This window comes from Hyperoodon ampullatus (genome assembly GCF_949752795.1).
Source record: "Hyperoodon ampullatus genome assembly, chromosome: 8".
Classification (NCBI taxonomy): Eukaryota; Metazoa; Chordata; class Mammalia; order Artiodactyla; family Ziphiidae; genus Hyperoodon; species Hyperoodon ampullatus.
The window spans coordinates 110789830-110811459 of record NC_136921.1 but is presented as its reverse complement, the minus strand read 5'-3'; the positions used below and the strand labels follow the sequence as shown (position 1 = coordinate 110811459).

General features: G+C 34.5%; 1 protein-coding gene across 5 annotated transcripts in view; it reads left to right on the top strand.

Moving 5' to 3' along the window:
* The window catches only part of DPP10 (dipeptidyl peptidase like 10), a gene marked incomplete at both ends in the record, with an annotated part of 1361190 nt that overhangs the window by 853248 nt on the left and 486312 nt on the right, over window positions 1-21630 (top strand). For 4 of the 5 annotated variants that reach the window (XM_079710344.1, XM_079710343.1, XM_079710342.1 and 1 more), the window contains one exon: window positions 9097-9192. The exons of the other annotated variant lie outside the window; for it this stretch is intronic. In XM_079710344.1, the coding sequence (XP_079566470.1) occupies window positions 9097-9192 (96 nt within the window). The remainder of the gene's footprint in view (window positions 1-9096; window positions 9193-21630) is intronic. 5 annotated transcript variants of the gene reach the window in all.

Below are 21630 nucleotides of genomic sequence, written 5' to 3'. Positions count from 1 at the left end.
ACAAACACATGGAGTCTAACCAACACATGACTAAATAACCAAGAGATCACTGAAGAAATCAAAGAGGAAATCAAAAAGTATCTAGAGACAAATTACAATGAAAACATGACGATCCAAAACCTATGGGATGCAGCAAAAACAGTTCTAAGAGGGAAATTTATAGCAATACAAGCCTACCTCAAGAAATAATGAAAATCTCAAACAATCTAACCTTCCACCTAGAAAACTAGAGAAAGAAGGACAAACAAAACCCAAAGTTAGTAAAAGGAAAGAATCATAAAGATCAGAGCAGAAATAAATGAAATAGAAACAAAGAAAACCATAGCAAAGATCATTAAAACTAAAAGCTTGTTCTTTGAGAAGATAAACAAAATTGATAACCCATTAGCCAGACTCATCAAGAAAAAGAGGGAGAGGACTCAGATCAATAAAATTAGAAATGAACAAGGAGAAGTTACAACAGACACCGCAGAAATACAAAGCATCCTAAGAGACTACTACAAGCAACTCTATGCCAATAAAATGGACAACCTGGAAGAAATGGACAAGTTCTTAGAAAGGTGTAACCTTCCAAGACTGAACCAGGAAGAAATAAAACATATGGACAGACCAATCACAAGTAGTTAAATTGAAAGTGTGATTAAAAATCTTCCAACAAACAGAAGTCCAGGACCAGATGTCTTCACAGGTGAATTCTATGAAACATTTAGAGAAGAGCTAACACCCATCCTTCTCAAACTCTTCCAAAAAATTGCAGAGGAAGGAACACTCCCAAACTCATTCTATGAGGCCACCATCACCCTGATACCAAAACCAGACAAACATACTACAAAAAAATAAAATTACAGACCAATATCACTGATGAATATAGATGCAAAAATCCTCAACAAAATACTAGCAAACAGAATCCAACAACACATTAAAAGGATCATACAACATGATCAAGTGGGATTTATCCCATGGATGCAAGGATTCTTCAATATATGCAAGTGAATCAATGTGATACACCATATTAACAAATTGAAGAATGAAAACCATATGATCATCTCAATAGATACAGAAAAAGCTTTCGTCAAAATTCAACACCCATTTATGATAAAAACTCTCCAGAAAGTGGGCATAGAGGGAGCCCTCCTCAACATAATAAAGGCCATATATGACACACCCACAGCAAACATCATTAAAAAAAAAGAGATAGCAACTATCAACATATATTAGGTTTTCAGACTTTCACACATGTATCCACACACACACACATATATGTATATATACATATGCACACACATCAAAAGGTATCTCATATTTAGTTACAAAACAACTAGAGATGATGTGTTACCCAGTACCTTACTTGTGAAGAATAAAGTCTATGAGATGCAGTCCAGTGTTTGAGACTCAGTTCTTCCACTTCTGGGGGCACAGGTTGATCCCTGATCAGAGAACTAAGATCCCACAGGCTGTGAGGTGCGGCCAAAAAAAGAAATTAAGTAATATTTTATTGATATTAAGAAATAGGTGTTGATTTCATAATTTCTTCCTCTGAAGATTTGTAAGAAAGGAGCTTTACATGAGGAATCATCTCTTAAAATTATTTACAATCTAATACCAATTTCCTTCTTAAGCTACCTTCTCAGTGTTTGATGTGAGTGATTGGGATGAAGAAATGGTGCCCAGGATTCTCTGTTTGCTAAGTGTGGCTGTAGAGTCAAAATGGAGAGAACATTATTAAAATGTATCAAATATAAGATTTCTTCAGATGGTTCTAACATATATTCAGTTCCTGAGAAATCAGGTTGCAGCTGGGTTATAAATGTTTGCTGATGAGGTGTGATAGGTGATGCTACTAATGTTAATACTAAATAGAGTGCAACAATGAGCAGAGGGTAAATTTGGAGTTTCAGGCTGACATTTTATAGACAATTTCTTAAAGAAAACAAACAAAAAGCTCCACTTTTTCATGAATGCTGTGACACTGTTGTATGTGAGAAAATAGAAAGACTGTGGCAATGGTACCTTCCTGAGCAGGTTGGAGCAAAATGGGAGGCTAATAAAGTCTGGAGAGGGTACAGGAGGAGTTGAACTTCAATTAGGAGAAGGATTCTTGTGGCTAAAAGGAAATAAGAATATTCTTAAAATATCACTTATAAAATTGTACATTAAAAAAAACTAATTAACACAATATTATAGAGAACAAGAAAAGAAAACTTATTTTGAGAGACAGTAGAGCTTAATAAGTCAGAGAGATGTAGGTTCCAACTTCAGTCCTGCCTCTTACTAACCATGCGAACTTTGTCAAAATCTTTAAGTTTGCTGAGCCTAAGTTTCCCCTCCAAATGGATATCCCAATAGGGCTTGGGGAGGGGCATTTGGAAAAGGGATGATTGATTACAAAGGATGCACAACCCAAAAGACTATGATGAGATGTGGAGATAAAAGGAGCTAGGGGATAAAAAACCAGCCTCAAAGGCTATTAAAATAGAAGCTTAATTATTCATTATATGTAGAAGGAAGAAGTCTCTTTTCTAGGACTGAAAAATTCAAGAGACCTCAGGGATAGTGCCTAGCAGCTAAGAAAAATTTTAAGAAATGAACAAAGAAATAAGGAAAAAAAAAAACAACCAGAAAAAGGAATGAAGTAATGAAGTATATACAGTTCATTCAGTAATGAATGAAGACAAATAAATTAAACCTTAAGTTTTATCTGATTATTGTTTAAATTTAAAATTTAATCACAATAGTTTGAATTACTTTGATGAGTTGATTTTATAATAAATTCTAGGGGCAATTGGAGTTAAAAAAATCCTTACTATTAAAATTATTGAATTATTTCAGATTATAGAAAATAAATGAAGTTCAGAATATTTAATAAAATTATTAAAATGTTAACTGATCAGTATAATACAAAATGAAAAAAAAATGGACCATTAGTTTAATTCATTAAAAAATATAAACATTTAAATAAACATTTAACATATTAATCTAGCAGTAGAAAAGTAATAATAGTTTGCCATGACCAGTTGGATTTTGTTATAGAAATAGAGGGTGGTTGGAAATAGGAAATTTCATTTATACAATTTTTATGTCCACACATTAAAGGAGAAAATTATGTTTATATAAAAGGCTGGAAGTGTATCATGACAGTTATAATTGCAAATAAAAATTCGAAGTGACATAGGAATAAAAACAAATTACTTAAGCATGATACAGATTCCTTTCCAAAAATCAAGAAAAAATATCTTATTAAATAATGAAATATTAAAGATGCTGCCATAATAAAAGAAGACAGCAGGATTGTTATTTCATCATTATTATTCAACATTGTTTTGACACTCGAGCTAATGAAATAATTCACTAAAATGAAATAAATGCTTTTTAATGGTGCTGGAGCAATTGGTCATCCAATATGCAACAAAAATAAAATATGAACCTCTAATTAATCCTCACATGATAGACAAAAAGTAACTCAAGATGATTCCGGGACTTATATGTAAAATATAAAACTATTACCCTTTTAGGAAAAAAGATAGGAGAAAATCTTCAGGATTAATTGAAGCATTCTTAGTCTTGACAATAAAAGTGTGATTTATGAAAGGAAAAAATGATAAACTGGATCTCATCAAAATTAAAAAACTTTTCCTCTGCAGAAGTCCTTTTTAAAAGGATGAAAAGACAAGGTAGAGGGCTGGAGGAAATCCGAAGTTGACATATCAACAAATGATTTACATCTAGAATAAAAAACTCTAAACTCAACAGTTCAACAGTCACAGAAGCAAAACAATCCAATTAGAAAATGGGCAAATGACATGAACAGACATTTCACTTAAGAGGATATAAACATCACAAATAAGCACATTAAAAGATGTTCATTAGCTATTAGGGTAATGCAAATTAAAACCACAATGGCATATCATTACACATATATCAGAATGGCTTATTTTTTTTAAAAAACCACCAAATTCTTGCAAGAACACAGAAAAACTAGGTCATTTCTACATTGCTGGTGAGAATGTAAAATGGTACAACTACCCTAGAAAAGCATCCGATATTTTCTTACAAAACTAAATGTGCACCATGTGACCCAGCAATTGCATATTTTGGCATTTACCCCAAAGAAGGGAACATTTATGTTCACATAAAAACCTATAATTAATGTTCATAGCAGCTTTATACATAATAACCCCAAGCTACAAATGATAACCCAGATTTCCTTCAACAGATGGATAGTTTAACAAACTGATACATTCATGCCCTGGAATAGTACCAAGCAACAAAAAGGAACAGAGTATTGATACGCTCAGCAACTAAGATGGATCTCTGCCAATCTCAAAATATTACATAATGCATGATTCCATTTACATAGCACTCTTGAAATTACAAAATCATAAAGATGGAAAATAGATTAGTGGTTGCCAAAGGTTGAAGAGGGAGGTTATGGCAATAAAAGGGCAACACAGGAGATTCTGGTGATGGAACTGTTCTCTGCCTTACTGGTGCTCATCATATTTGATACAATTGCATAGAACTAAAGACAGCCACATATACTCACATGTACACAACTGAATACATGCAGAACTGGTGAAGTCTGAATAAAGTTGGTGGAGGGTATCAATGTCAATTTCTTTTTGAGATGTTGTTTATGCAAGATATCATATGTTATTGATGGAAACTGGAGGAAGGGTATAAAGGATTTGTCTTTCTGTATTCTTACAACTGCATGTGAATCTGCAATACCTGAAAATTTTATATGTATATTATGTGTGTGTGTATATACACATATAAATGTATATATACACACACATATACATATAAATGCATATATATACACACAGATATGCATATAAATATATATACATATAAATTTAAACTTCAGGAAAAAGAGAAAATGTATTTTCAGATGATAGAATTGAATATGTAGAAAAATAAAGATTTAATTTCCATTGGCATTTTAAAGAAAATGTGATATGGTGAATAATATAATTATTAACTCTGTGTGTATGTATAAATTCATTTAGAATAACAATGGGAAATATTCTGTTCACAATAACAAACCATATATACTTACTAGTAAATATAATAGGAAATGTGAAGGATCTATATGAAAAATAGAAGATGAAACACAATTAATGTACCTAAAGTTTAAAGTTTTCCAATTCACTGTATATATAATGCTATTTTAATAAGATTCCCATTCTAGTGGATTTTAATATGATTTTTAAGCTCATATGAAAGAACAGACATTTGAGAATTGCCAAAATAATATTTGAAAAAATGTATTTGAAAATAAGATTGTATGGTATGCTGCATTTGCCTTACAAGGTTTTTTTTGTGTTTGTTTTACATATGTCCAAAAGATACAGTAAACAAAATATGTGGAACTTACCTAGGAGCAAAAATATAATTAATTTTTCAATTCAGTTGATAAGGATCATTTATTTAATAGATTGTGCTATCATAATCTAATTTCCCCTGAAAATTAGACTCCTACCTCCTACCTTTACTTATATAAATTTCATTGGATTAACTAAATAAATGCATATCAAAGAGAGATGGTAAAACATAATCATCTAAGAATTAAAGGAATTGTATTGGACAAATTAGGGTGCATTTATATAATCTCAGGAAACTTTAAATTGTGAAACTTGTCTATACCAAAATCTGGTCTTATTGAGATATCTCATAGAATAAATATATTTCTGAAATCCTGATAAAGTTAGCTCATCTGATTAAAATCCCAAACTCCTATGACAGAAAATTAATTCTAGCACCAAAGCTTTTTTGCTGTGTCAAACAAAAAGCAGTCATTCTTTTCTCTAAAATGCTCTCATCCCTTCACTTGTCCATGCCATTCCCTTTCTCTGTCTTTTGAAACCTGTAAGGCCCAGGTCATTTAACTTTTAAAAATAAAAATGAATAGATTTTATTTTCAAGAGAAATTTTATGTTCACAGAAAAATTGAACAGAAGGTACAGGGATTTTCCATTTACCCTTACCTTCACATGGGTAAAACCTCCCCCATTGTCAGCGTCCCACATGTGATATGTTTACTACAACTGATGAACCTACATTGACACATCATTATCACCCAAAGTTCATATTTTACTTTAGGGTTCACTCTTGCTGTTGTACATCCTATGGATTTGGACGAAAGTATAATGACATGTATCTACCATTCTAACTACTAGTATCTTTAGAGTCTCCATTGTTTACTTTTTCCAGCATGTTACATAGTTGGAATCATACAGTATGGAGCCTTTTCAAACTGGTTTCTTTCACTTAATAATTTAAGGTTCCTCCATGTCTTTTCATGGTTGATAGCTCGTTTCTTTTTATCACTTCGTAGTATCACAATATCTGGACCACAGTTTATCCATTCACCTATTGAAGGACATCTTGGTTGCTTCCAAATTTTGGCAGTTATAGATAAAGCTACTATAAACATCCATGTGCAGATTTTTGTGTGGCTGTAAGTTTTCAGCTCATTTGGGTAAATACTAGGGAGCACAATTGTTAGATTACATGTTTAGTTTTGTAAGAAACCGCTAACCTGTCTTCCAAGTATCTGTACCATTTTTCATTCCCACCAGCAATGCATGATAGTTGGTCATTATATTTTTCACTGAAGCCTTTTCTGATCGTTTTTGCAAGATATTTTCCTTCCTGTCTCTGAGCTCATATAGTACTCTGTATCCTCATTCTGACATCCATCATATTCTTTCTTGCTTTGTGTGAGCCCCTCGGGGCAGGACATAGGTATGTCTCCTGCACCTTACAATACTTCACTTAACACCTTGAAAATTAAGAGCCCTAGTATTTGTTTAATGAATAAGGTAAATTTAAATTTTTTTGTGTGTCAGACTGTCAAATGGAGCATTTTGTTTTGCAAATCTATATATAATCTATATATAATCTTATGCTAGGCTTGGGTCAAACAATTCTCACTAGTTCCACTTGTTACATTTTTTTCAGTTGTTTCTGAACAATTATTTTGTGGGTTAACTACATGGTTGATTCAGGTTGAAAGAAACTGCATTTGAAGTTATTGATTCTTTGCCCCAGCTTTTCAGCTGGAAGAAACAAAGCTCTTGTTGCAATAAGTACTGAACTTTTAAAAAACAATATCTAATGAGGTTAGCATATATTGTTGACATTTTATTTTCAACCAGAGTTAAGGTCACAGCTGAAAGGTCACAAAGATGATTTTATACAGTAAATAAACAATGATATTATTTTGCAAAGAAAATGAAATATCACAAACTTGTCTGTAGCCTCTTTTGTCTAAAAGTGTTTGCTATGCTTAATTTTGGTACCTAAACTGTGTTGTCCTTCCATTTCTTAGATTTTGGGATTTAAAAAGGAAGTACACCTAGTTTATGTGTCAGGGACTAATATAAACATGTGCTTTTCATTCTTATTCTGGAATTATATTGAGTTTTTACATTTAACTCCTAAGTCCACTTAGTATTTGTTGGGGGGTAATTCTTTGTGGAATTTTGGTATTTATTCTGTTTATTTGGTGAACTTCCTTTCAAGTTGGGAAGTTTTATTGATCATATTTGTTTGAGACCTTTACCTCTTCATCTTTGGTGTTTACAACAAAACTGTAAATTTATCATTAGAGAGAATATGTTGAAGTGATTTTGGAAAGTATTGGGCTGGATTATGGTTAAACAGTGAAAAATGTACGCTTTGGGGCACAATGCACAATAGAAATTATTAACTGCTTTCACATTATATATCACTACATAACAAGGGATTGATCTCTTAAATTTGTGGTAGCTCAAGACAATTTTAGTATTGAAAATAATTTAATGGATTGAAAAGTATCATGGAACAGACAAACTTCTAATGCCAAAGACCATTAAAATTTCCACTTTATATTGTCATCTAGTTAACATATTTTTAAAGCAAAGTAGTCCAGATAGTATAATTCATTAGTTTTTTTTAAGACTTTTAAAAACTTTTTATTTTATGTTGCAGTATAGCCAATTAACAATGTTGATGATAGTTTCAGGTGCACAGGAAAGTGACTCAGCCATACATATACATGTATCCATTCTCCCTCAAATTCTGCTCCCATCCAGGCTGCCACATAACATTGAGCAGAGTTCCCTGTGCTATACAGTAGGCCCTTCTTGGTTATCCATTTAAAATATAGCATTGTGTACATGTCAATCCCAAACTCCCTAATTATCCCTTCCCCCCATCCTTCCCTCCTGGTAACCAAAAGTTCATTCTCTAAGTCTGTTTTGTAAATAAATTCATTTGTATCATTTCTTTTTAGATTCCACATATAAGGGATACCATACGATATTTCTCTTTCGCTGTCTGACTTCACTCAGTATGACTCTCTAGGTCCTTCCATGTTGCTGCAAATGGCATTATTTCATTCTTTTTTTTTTTTTTTTTTTTTTTTTGTGGTACGTGGGCCTCTCACTGTTGTGGCCTCTCCCGTTGTGGAGCACAGGCTCCGGACGTGCAGGCTCAACTGCCATGGCTCACGGGCCCAGCCGCTCCGTGGCATGTGGGATCCTCCCGGACCGGGGCACGAACCCGTGTCCCCTGCATTGGCAGGCGGACTCCCAACCACTGTGCCACCAGGGAAGCCCTATTTCATTCTTTTTAATGGCTGAGTAATATTCCATTGTATATATGTACCACGTCTCCTTTATCTGTTCCTCTATCGATGGACATTTAGGTTGCTATTGTAAACAGTGCTGCAGTGAACATTGGGCTGCATGTATTCTTTCAGACTATGTTTTTCTCCGGATATATACCCAAGAGTGGGATTGCAGAGTCATATGGTAGCTCTATTTTTAGTTTTTTAAGGAACCTCCTTACTGTTCTCCATAGTGGCTGTACCAATTTACATTCCCACCAACAGTGTAGGAGGGTTCTCTTCTCTCCACAAAATCTCCAGCATTTATTGTTTGTGGATTTTTTGATGATGGCCATTCTGACTGGTGTGAGGTGATATCTCACTGTAGTCTTGATTTGTATTTCTCTAATAGTTAGCGATGTTGAACATCTTTTATGTGCCTCTTGACCATCTGTATGTCTTCTTTGGAGAATGTGTCTAACCTAAAATTTACTTTATTTTAGATGAACTCACAAATTCATCAGAAACCAGATTGTCTTTAGAAGACCTCTTCAGGAAAGAATTTGTGCTTCATGATCCAGAAGCTCGATGGATCAATGGTATGTGTATACATTCTTATATGTTATATTATTTCAAGTTCTGTATAATTAAAATTAAATAGTGTTTTTGTTGACCACTGGTTGACTACCAGTGGTTATTTTAATTGACATTATGCTTCAATGATTACAGATACCATTTAATCAGAAATTTATACCTTGGCTCATGTGAGAGAAAACTAATTCCTAAGCTAGGTCATCAATAAAATTATCCCCCAGACATTAGATTGACTGCTCTGTATCTGCTCTTCCCTCATGAATCATTAGTTATGTGACTGCAAACACGTGTTACATCTCTAGCATTTCTCTGGGTAATTCTCCTTGGTGTAGAAGTATAGATTTTGGGAGCATACATATAAGTGATTCAAATTTGGCAATCAGATTAATTTTCTTCTCTCTCTTTGTGGCTTTTCTTTTTAAGTTTAAATGCCACAAACTAGGGAGACTCTCCAGTCTGAGAGTCTACAAAGTTGACTCTACAAAGTTGAAATGACAGAAGGGGCATGGGAACACATTGCATTTTTGCTTTTTGTGGCTTGGCAAAGAAATCACCTCAGCTTTCCTTAGGTTATTTCTGATTTTGCTATTTTCAAAAAGTTTTAAAAAGATTTTAGATTACAAATACAATCAGTCAATCAATCAATCAATCAAAACCACTGAGTGGTGGCTCCTTGGACTTTGGCTTGTCTTTGTGGGAGGTGGTAGGGGGAGTTATTGGGTAATCCAGTTATAAGAAATGTGTTGGTGAAAAGGAAGTCAGGTTTTCATTTCTGGAATATTACAATTTGCCTGACCATACTAGTCACCATGGTTAGATAGCTGTTAATCTTTGCCCTTCATTTTATTTAGACATAATATCTTTGCTTGTTTTCAAGGCCTAGAGTAGGTTACATGTATGATAGCTAAGAAGAGCTTTGCCTTTGTATCTAATGAATAACGTCTCACTTACAGTCCATCCTTTATTCTGTAACATCCTAATTAAATACATTTATGCCTGCAAATTAAATGTTTATTTATGGAAGCTATAAAAAGAATGTAACTTAATTCATGAGGGCAGGAGCCAAATCATACTTGTTTACCTAGCACTGATACAGTTTCTGGAGCGCAGCAAGCACTTAAGATTTGTTTTTTTTTTTGAATAAATGAATGAAATCATTTAACAGAAGTTCAGTTTTATTTTTCTGTAAACGCAGGTTTCAGTTGAAATTAGTTGCAAGGTAAGTATTTTCATGGTGATAATGTTACAAATAGAGAAAACAAGATAGCAGTTTTATTAATCTATTTGTATATTTTCATTTTGAATTTTCATAAATTTGGGTCTTGCCTTATTGTTGCCTTTGCACTATGATTATTTCAGAGGTACACTATGATTTATTTCAGATGAGTACTATTACTAAATTTAAAAAAAGGTATGGAATTACCTAGCATTGCTCTAATACATGGATCTCCCACAAATCGTTCTCCTAATGTGCCACTGTAATTTTGTAAGCCATCTTTTTACTTGCTAGCAAGTATTTTCTATTGAAGGAGATGACCAAAAAATTTTGAGTCATTAGATTTGAAATGCTGAATAATATTCTGTTTTATTCATCATGATTTTGACCAAACTATAGAAATTTGTAGTTTTTGACTTTGGGAAGCAAGAAAAAAATCATGGGTCTCGTCCCTCTTCTCAGGTTAGCTTGAACTATTTAAAGAGGCATTTACTCCCGTGTGTAAATGACACTTTGATATCGAAGTATCAAAGGACTGGAGCGGTGTTTAAGCAGTGAACTGCATACTAAATTAAGCCACATTTCAGTATCTAGGGCGCACATTCTACTCTAGTGCTTCACAAGATATCAAAATAAAATTATTTGGAGTTAATCGTTTTAATCATTTTTTTTTCATAATTTCTTTACCAATCATTGGTAAAGCTGATTTTGAAAATATATCCTGGGACAAAGCTGCAGTGTGTTATCATACTACAAATAAAACCTAAGATCAAATATATTTATAAAAGAACTTGACATAAAACAACCTTTTAAACAGAATTAAACAATATCTAAGCTCTTAGAGCCATGTGATCTTTATAAATACCACTGAAAGAATTGACTCACTGTCAGTAGATTGTGTGCACTGGGTTGCTTTTCCAGCAGGGGAATAGATTTGTGCTCATTTTTTCCTCTATCCAATCCAGATCACCTTTCTGGCAATCACTGGGTACTTGGCCTATTTACATATTCCTCACAAAGCCAGATAATACAGTGGGGACTATAAATACAATGTGTAACCCTGGCTTCATTGTCACAGATTGTATCTGAATGTAAAATGTGAGCTTCTTATTTATTCTCATGACATGTCTCACCAGGTTTCTATAGTTTATAAGTGGCTTGAAGGAGTCTAACCCAAGCTCATTTGGAAGCTTCTTTTAGTTCTTGGAGGTCACCATAGGAACATTTAATACATTACTGGTCAAGGAGAAGGAGGGCGTCTAGATGGCCCTGACATGTGTAGGCTGAAGTGTAGCAATGTCATTCATTATGCTGCTTCTCAAATAATATATCTGTGAATGCAATTCAGCCTTGGATGGGTGCTCATATTCATGGTTAGTGTAACAACTGCCTTCCACCAACTCTGCTCAGATCCTTGAAATCTCCATTTTTATAGCATCTTCTTCGTAGTTATGTCACCTTGAAACTCGGAAATCCATCTTCTTTAACATTATTCATCTCCCCACGTACATTTGAGGACCTATCAATCATCAAAGAAAAATCTAATATTAATTGAGTGCCTTCTACGCTAGGCTTTGTGCTGGATGCTTTATAGACATACTTCATAGATAGCATGTAAGTTATAATGATGAACCCCAGAAAACTGAGGCTAAAGCAAAACACTTATCCAAAACCACAGCTGATAAGAGGTGGAGCCTGCTTTAATCACTATGTTGAAGTATAAAGCCTACCTTCTCCCAGTGTTTCACTCTGAGATGCCATTCCACATCTTTAACACATGCATTAACTACCTCTTTGACAATCTCATGGGTACAGATCTCACTGTGACTAATCCTTTCATGTTGAATATTGCAGTCATGTCATCTACGCTAAGGACATCCATCTAATGGTAACTTATGCAGTCACTAAAAAATGTATAAACATATTTACATGTTTATGGTATAAAAAGTAAACAACGGTGTCTTTAAAACAGAGTTGATAGTATGTAATTCACACTGTCTCTACTGTATACCAGTGAGTGTTTCCAGATGGCTGGATTTTGACCTGATATATTTTTTTCTTTTTGCTTATTCACTTTTTCCTGAATTTTTTCGATAAATATGTATGTTTATGTGATTTTATAACTATTTTTTCTTTTTTTAATTTAATTTTTATTTTATATTGGAGTATAGTTGATTTAAAATGTTGTGTTAATTTCAGGTATACAGCAAAGTGATTTAGTTATACATATATCCATTCTTTTTCAGATTCTTTTCCCATATAGGTTATTACAGAATATTGGGTAGAGTTCCCTGTGCTATACAGTAGGCCCTTGTTGATTATCTGTTTTATATATAGCAGCATATATATGTTAATACCAAACTCCTTATTTAGTTTCATGGGTCTCCAATCCTCCAGCAGTCTCCTGCCAAATACAAGTTTATAAGGCCCAACTAAAAACTGAAAACACACTTCTCAAAAACCATCAGAGGAACCCCTTTGCCAACTGAATAAATTCCAAACTCCTCCCTTTGAATTCCAGACCTCTCAGAATCAAGCTTGGCCTCTATCCTACTATTCTACTTTACATTATGTTTCAGGGGTATTGAACTGCTTGATATTCTTCATAAGGCTCAAAAGCTCTTTTGACTCTGTGCCTTTGCCAACACTACTTTCTCTACCTGGAACCCTCTCCCCAATCTGACAGCCCCAATTTTGTCCCACTGGAAACTTGATTCCCAGGTGCAAAGTTCTTTTTCCTGCCAGCATCATCTTCCGCTAAACCCCAGAGGTTGATTCTCTCATATAGAAATTTCTTCCTTGATTATAATTATAACATGTCTAATCTCCTCTAAGACAGTGCTTCTAAAACTATTGTGAAAACCCACTGTTTTAAAATTTAATACTTTGTTTGTATTTCCTATTTGGCATGAATTAATGTTTTTGAAAAATACAATAAAATCAATTATTAGAAAAATAAAATAAGTAAATATTACAAATACAGCCCCCAAATTTAGCTCATTATAATTAACTGTTTTAAAATTACATTGCAAAAATATATAATAAGTACCAACATGACATTGGAATAAAATAGGAATTTCATCTATTACTTTGAGAGAGGATATACAGGCGACTAATAGGATTGCTATGATATTCATAACTTTTTGTTATTGCTAAATGAGAATGATACAAATATTGAGTGAAATAGTGATTATTCACATTAAATGCCAATTCTCAGGTTTTGAACAGGAACTGGCATATCAATATTCAGAGGTTTTAATGTAGGAAATGAAATTACTTCCTTCTTGTTAACTAATCTAGGTTAGATTGACAACGGCACCACTCTTAGGGGATAATGTATGTTTAGACTGTCTCTATTTTTGTTTTAATAATATTATTGGAGAGAAGAAATCAGTCTCCAAAATAAGGATGATGGTAATGCAAGGAGATTTTAAAGCAGTTTTAACAATCTCAGGATGTTCATTTTAAGCTTTTATACAAAATGAATAAAGTGATACTGTATTTTTAAACTTTATCTTCAAATCTTTACCACTGGCTAATTTCAAAATTTATTCTGTAGATTATAAATCATTTATCTTTTCATCAAAGAATATATTTTGGATTTTAAGTACATCTGGGGTATACTAGAAAGACTAAGGTTGAATCACAACATCATGCAATGAGGTTCTTCTGCGTAGAGTTAGTCTGTTGCTGGCTCACCCATGGGTTCATCTGCTCAGTTAAATTAGGCCACTTATCATGCATTTGGATCTGGCGGCACTGTCAGATTGCTATGAAAGCATCAAATGCTTACCCTCAGCTCAACTTATCGTATTGTGGACTAGTGGCCATCACTTCCCAACTGGGTGTAGTCTCCCAACATGACTCTTAGAGCAGCTTGGTTCCAAGAGACAGTAAACCCTGAGGAATAGTACTTGTGTCATATTTATGTTTGAGTCAGCCCAGCAATTAGCACACTGTCTGGATCCAATTAAAACTCAAAGTAGTTCGGTTAGCATAATGAGATAAACTATTATATTTCTTTGATATATTAAGGAGGGCCCACTTGATCCACAATCAGTAGAGGTTTCATTTCAGTTCTTTTCCTCAGAGTGTGCATAGATTTTTCTCTGATCTATACAAACTTGTCCTTCCCAGTGTCCATCACACATGTGAGTTGTTGCATGTTTTTTGTTTTTTTTTTTTTTGTGGAAAATGTCTAGCTGGGATGAATGATCACATGTGAGGCCCTGGATATAATTTTTTTAAAACATCTTTATTGGAGTATATGTGCTTTACAATGGTGTGTTAGTTTCTGCTGTATCACAAAGTAAATCAACTATACGTATACATATATCCCCATATCTCCTCCCTCTTGCACCTCCCTCCCATCCTCCCTATCTAGGTGGTCACAAAGCACCGAGCTGATCTCCCTGTGCTATGCAGCTGCTTCCCACTAGCTATCCAGTTTACATTTGGTAGTGTATATACATCCATGCCACTCTCTCACTTCGTCCCAGCTTACCCTTCCCCCTCCCCGTGTGCTCAAGTCCATTCTCTATGTCTGCGTCTGTACTCCTGTCCTGCGCCTAGGTTCTTCAGAAGCACTTTTTCTTTTTTTTTTTAGATTCTATATATACGTGTTAGCATATGGTATTTGTTTTTCTCTTTCTGACTTACTTCACTCGTATGACAACTTCACTCGTATGACAGACTCTAGGTCCACCCACCTCACTACAAATAACTCAATTTCGTTTCCTCTCATGGCTGAGTAATATTCCATTGTATATATGTGCCACATCTCCTTTACCCATTCATCTATCGATGGACATTTAGGTGGCTTCCATATCCTGGCTACTGTAAATAGTGTTGCAGTAAACACTGTGGTACATGACTCTTTTTGAATTATGGTTTTCTCCGGGTATGTGCCCAGTAGCGGGATTGCTGGGTCGTATGGTAGTTCTATTTTTAGTTTCCTAGGGAACCTCCACACTGTTCTCCATAGTGGCTGTATCAATTTACATTCCCACCAACAGTGCAACAGGGTTCCCTTTTCTCCACACCCTCTTCAGCATTTATTGTTTGTAGACTTTTTGATGATGGCCATTCTGACCTGTGTGAGGTGATACCTCATTGTAGTTTTGATTTGCATTTCTCTAATGATTAGTGATGTTGAGTATCCTTTCATGTGTTTGTTGGCCATCTGTATATCTTCTTTGGAGAAATGTCTATTTAGGTCTTCTACCCATTTTTGGATTGGGTTGTTTGTTTTTTTGATATTGAGCTGCATGAGCTGCTTGTATATTTTTGAGATTAATCCTTTGTCAGTTGCTTCGTTTGTAAATTTTCTCTCCCATTCTGAGGGTTGTCCTTCGTCCTGTTTATGTTTTCCTTTGCTGTGCAAAAACATTTAAGTTTCATTGGGTCCCATTTGTTTATTTTTGTTTTTATTTCCCTTTCTCTAGGTGGTGGGTCAAAAAGGATCTTGCTGTGATTTATGTCATAGAGTGTCTGCCTATGTTTTCCTCTAAGAGTTTGACAGTGTCAGGCCTTACATTTAGGTCTTTAATCCATTTTGAGTTTATTTTTGTGTATGGTGTTAGGGAGTGTCCTAATTTCATTCTTTTACATGTAACTGTCCAGTTTTCCCAGCACCACTTATTGGAGAAGCTGTCTTTTATCCATTGTAAAAGGCTCCATTTCTCCATTCTTCCCTCCTTTATCAAAGATAAGGTGACCATATGTGTGTGGGTTTATCTCTGGGCTTTCTGTCCTGTTCCATTGATCTATATTTCTAGTTTTGTGCCAGTACCATACTGTCTTGATTACTGTAGCTTTGTAGAATAGTGTGAAGTCAGGGAGCCTGATTCCTCCAGCTCTGTTTTTCTTTCTCAAGATTGCTTTGGCTATTCGGGGTCTTTTGTGTTTCCATACAAACTGTGAAATTCTTTGTTCTAGTTCTGTGAAAAATGCCAGTGGTAGTTTGATAGGGATTGCATTGAATCTGTAGATTACTTTGGGTAGTAGAGTCATTTTCACAGTGTTGGTTCTTCCAATCCAAGAACATGGTATATCTCTCCATCTGTTTGTATCATCTTTAATTTCTTTCATCAGTGTCTTATAATTTTCTGCATACAGGTCTTTTGTCTCCTTAGGTAGGTTTATTCCTAGGTATTTTATTCTTTTTGTTTCAATGGTAAATTGGAGTGCTTTCTTAATTTCACTTTCAGATTTTTCATCATTAGTGTATAGGAATGCAAGAAATTTCTGTGGATCAATTTTGTATCCTGCTACTTTACCAAATTCATTGATTAGCTCTAGTAGTTTTCTAGTAGCATCTTTGGGATTCTCTATGTATAGTATCATGTCATCTGCAAAGAGTGACAGCTTTACTTCTTCTTTTCTGATATGGATTCCTTTTATTTCTTTTTCTTCTGATTGCTGTGGCTAAAACTTCCAAAACTATGTTGAATAATAGTTGTGAGAGTGGGCAACCTTGTCTTGTTCCTCATCTTAGTGGAAATGGTTTCAGTTTTTCACCATTGAGAACGAGGTTGGCTGTGGGTTTGTCATATATGGCCTTTATTATGTTGAGGTAAGTTCCCTCTATGCCTACTTTCTGGAGGGTTTTTATCAAAAATGGGATTGAATTTTGTCAAAAACTGTCTCTGCGTGTATTGAGATCATCATAGGATTTTTCTCCTTCAGTTTGTTAACATGGTGTATCACATTGATTGATTTGCATATATTGAAGAATCCTTTCATTCCTGGGGTAAACCCCACTTCTTCATGGTGTATGATCCTTTTAATGTGCTATTGGATTCTGTTTGCTAGTATTTTGTTGAGGATTTTTGCGTCTATGTTCATCAGTGATATTGGCCTGTAGTTTTCTTTCTTTGTGACAGTAGATGTATTTTTGATGTATTTGTGGGGAGGAAGGTGATCTTCACTTCTTACTCCTCCACCATCTTGAAGGTTCTCCCCCTTGGATATAATCTTAATTTTATCGGACAATGTTGGAGACAACTGAACTCATCTACCATATGATACTCAAAAATAGGTATTTAAACCTGTTATCTTTCAAACGATGTGTTACAGTGTGACATATTGAAATAGGAAAAGTCCTTAAACAGAAAGAAACCAGAGTCTTGCAGCAATTTTTTAAAGTCTTCTGAGGCTTGGTTTCTTCATCTAAAGTGGGGATAATATTTCCTGTAGGCAAAAGCACAGTGAAAATTAAATAAGCAAAAATGTTCAAAAAGTAAAAATAAAAAGGTAAAGGCAAAAAATAATAGTAAAGAAAACATAAATAAAAAGCAAAAATCTGGAGCGGAATAAATCTTAGAATGGTTATTAGAATGTTATTCTGACAACAGCTTTTAGAGATGCTCTGGGCACCTGATAATTCTTTATAAATGCCCCAGGAACCTTATCCTGATGAATTATATCCAGGATATTGAACAGAAAGTGAAAAGCCATTATTGTAATCTTCATGAAAAATAAAACAAATTACTGAAATAATATCAATAATATTCACTCATAATTAGGGAAATGGGACAAATGAATCTAGTTTGTTATTTTTTGGTTTGGCACTGTTTTATCATGCAAAGGCTTCTGTCCATCAGTTCAGTTTGGTTGTGTTGCAGAAACTGTTGGATTTCTTTGTGTGCAGGGAGCTACACTTCTGACAGCATTATCACTCCCAGCTCTGGGTCAGAATTTTAACTCTTTTAACTTATTTTTATTTTTTTCCCTAATTTCTTATAACCATCAACCAAGCTGATAGTTTAAAAAAGTAGAATTGAATCAATGACTATGAGGTTTTGAGGGTAATTTATATTTTTATTGAAACATAATTTATAAGGACAAAATGTTAGGTAGAGAGTAAATGTGCAAAAGTAGGTATGTGGTTAGATAAATTATTTTACATCCATTTAATGGAATATTATACAGCCATTGAAACTGATCTTTTGAAAAAAATAATGACATTAGAACATGCTTGGAATAAAATATTAAGTGGAAAGGGCAGAATACAGAATCATATGCATAGTACATTCCCAATTGTATCACACACCTGTAGATGCAACAAAAGTGATATCAGAATTAAATATGCTAACGTATTAAATAATTTTCTATGATTGATTTAATGTTTTAAATTTTTTATCTTTTTGTTTATGTTGTTATTTTTATAACATGTAAAAATCTACTAAATTCTCCTTAAAATAAAAATGTTCTCAGAGCAGTGCTGGACTTTCTTAAGAGGCACAGATTCTTATAATAGCACTCTTACTCCTTGTTTGTTGAGACAGAGTATTCCCCGTAGTTTACTGTTTTTTTTCCCCTCCCAGTAATGTAAACACATAGAAGGTTATTGAAATTATGACATCTGTATTTCCTGACTCACAGCTCAAAGAATTGAAAATTAGGTTAAAAATATAATTAATTGTTATCATTGCTGATCTTCTTTTTTAAAGTAATGTATGTCAAAGTATCTTACTATCAAGAGTAGATCATTTCCTGCCAAAACTAAAGAAGTGCTTACAGAAGTATATCATTAAAGCATATTTACCTTTCTGCGGATTACCAAAAATGTTCTCTTTATTGCTAAATGATTTGCATGCTCCATATATTTTTACCAAAGTTTAAAATAATCTATATTAAAAGCACTTGAAATCAAAAACAAAATAAAAATATTTAGTATAAAAGAATCAAACTATGGTAACCTTACATACCACTGCAAATATTCATACTTTTGTTTGAAATTTAAATCTAAATAGTTTTTTAAGAAAATATTTTTAAGATTCCAGCTTATGTTAAAATGACTATATTTATACTAAATGCAAAGAGGGAGTAGGGAAAATGATTTACTCATAAAATCCAGTGTTAGTGTTTTGGGGAAAATTTAGGACAATAATATTTCTGTTTTAGAAATACGATGATTACTTAAGAGTATTTAAAGGGAGTTGGAAATATAAACCAAATTTTAGATTATGAGAGCTAAACTTTTATGTTACAACCTACTTTTTTAAAATAAATTTATTTGTTTTAACTTATTTATTTTTGTCTGCGTTGGGTCTTCATTGCTGCACACGGGCTTTCTCTAGTTGTGCTGAGCGGGGGCTACTTTTCGTTGTGGTGAGCAGGCTTCTCACTGCGGTGTCTTCTCTTGTTGTGGAGCACAGGCTCTAGGCACATAGGCTTCAGTGGTTGTGGCACATGGGCTCAGTAGTTGTGGCTCACGGGCTCTAGAGCGCAGGCTCAGTAGTGGCATATGGGCTTAGTTGCTCTGTGACATGTGGGATCTTCCCAGACCAGGGCTCGAATACGTGTCCCCTGCATTGGCAGGAGGATTCTTAACCACTGCACCACCAGGGAAGCCCACAACTGACTTTTTAAAGTAGAAAACTATATTTTGATTTTTAAAAAGGAAAAAAATGTCTGCATGAGTGGTATGAAACAGTTATGCTTAGATTCGTCAGCAAGCATTATTGAATTTCAAGTACATGCCCCGCACAGAGTTTTGTATATTCCAGATAGGATCCGTTGACATTTAAAAGGTTTGCAGTAAAACAGACTGTGTACTTACAGTGCATTCCACACAATCATGGTTGGTGTTGGCTTTGTTGGCCCAGGAACTGGGTTTGTCAACACAAATAAAGATTAAGGGCTTCCCTGGTGGTGCAGTGGTTGAGAGTCCGCCTGCTGATGCAGGGGACACGGGTTCATGCCCTGGTCTGGGAAGATACCACATGCCGCGGAGAGGCTGGGCCTGTGAGCCATGGACACTGAGCCTGCGTGTCTGGAGCCTGTGCTCTGCAACGGGAGAGGCCACAACAGTGAGAGGCCCGCATACCACACACACAAAAAAAAAGATTAATAGATAATTTGACATTGGCATCTATTTTTCCATCAATTTATTCATCTAATATTCCTTCAAGATATACTTATTGAGCATAGCCAAGCATTCTTCTAGATATAAAGTCTATAAAGATGACTGAGCACAGCTCTTTTGCTCAGGAAAATTATGAATACGTTCCTCATTGTTCACACTACCTTTTTTTTGTATACAGAGTTTGAAGAAGTAAAGTTAGTCATCAAAAGGCCGTGACTGGGGTAGGAGGTAGAGGTAATCTGAGAGTTTCAAGAAATACTCTATTCAGACCATGATGAGGTTTGATTAACCTTTTCCCCAGAAGCCAAAACACACCTGTTCCACACTTCTCTCCCCACTATGATGGAGAACACACACCAGCACATTTTGCTTTTGGAACTCTTTTATTCTCTTTGCCTCTTCTTTATTTGATACGGTTTTCTCTTATATGTGATAATAGTTATGACTAATATATACATATACCACTGACATGTTTAAAAGGAATAAAATATGATTATGGTACCCAGGGAATTTAGAAACTAGATGAAAATAACATACCTGAAATAATCAGACAACAATTCGGTGATAAACTCCTGGGTTATTTTTTTATTATTATTTATTTATTTATTTATTTATTTATTTGCGGTATGCGGGCCTCTCACTGCTGTGGCCTGGGCCTCTCCCGTTGCAGAGCACAGGCTCTGGACGCACAGGCTCAGCGGCCATGGCTCACGGGCCCAGCCGCTCTGCGGCATGTGGGATCTTCCCAGACCGGGGCACGAACCCGTGTCCCCTGCATCAGCAGGCGGACTCTCAACCACTGTGCCACCAGGGAAGCCCAACTCCTGGGTTATTACTGAAGAAAAGACAAAAAAAGACATTGGAGATCAGTTTGAGCTAAGAATAACTGGAGTCATCTTTATGGAAAAGATGGAGTTCAGTCTCAATATAGAGATGAGCCTAGCAGAAGAAAGAGTACATCACTGGGAGAGCAAGGAAGTATTATGACAGAGTCATAGGAATTAGCATAGTATGAAAGAGTATCTGTAATATTCTGTGTGTGCCTGTGTGTGTGTTTAAAATTAATGGTGAAAAAAGTCAATCAACTCAGATTAGTATATACTTAGAATATTAATACTATTACTTTACTGTACTTGTTATACTTTGATCTCCTTTAGCAGAGTCATATTATTAGATTATGATTTTAAAACAGAAGAATTTGAAGTTGCTCTGATGGTTACCAGCTGTGTTATTTTCCTTTGAATGGGAGATGTAGCTAACAGGAATTTCACCTAATATGTTTATAATAATTCATGTTTACATTTACTTTTCTAGGACATTTCAACGTATGTTACTTATTTGCATTTCTTTGAAAAA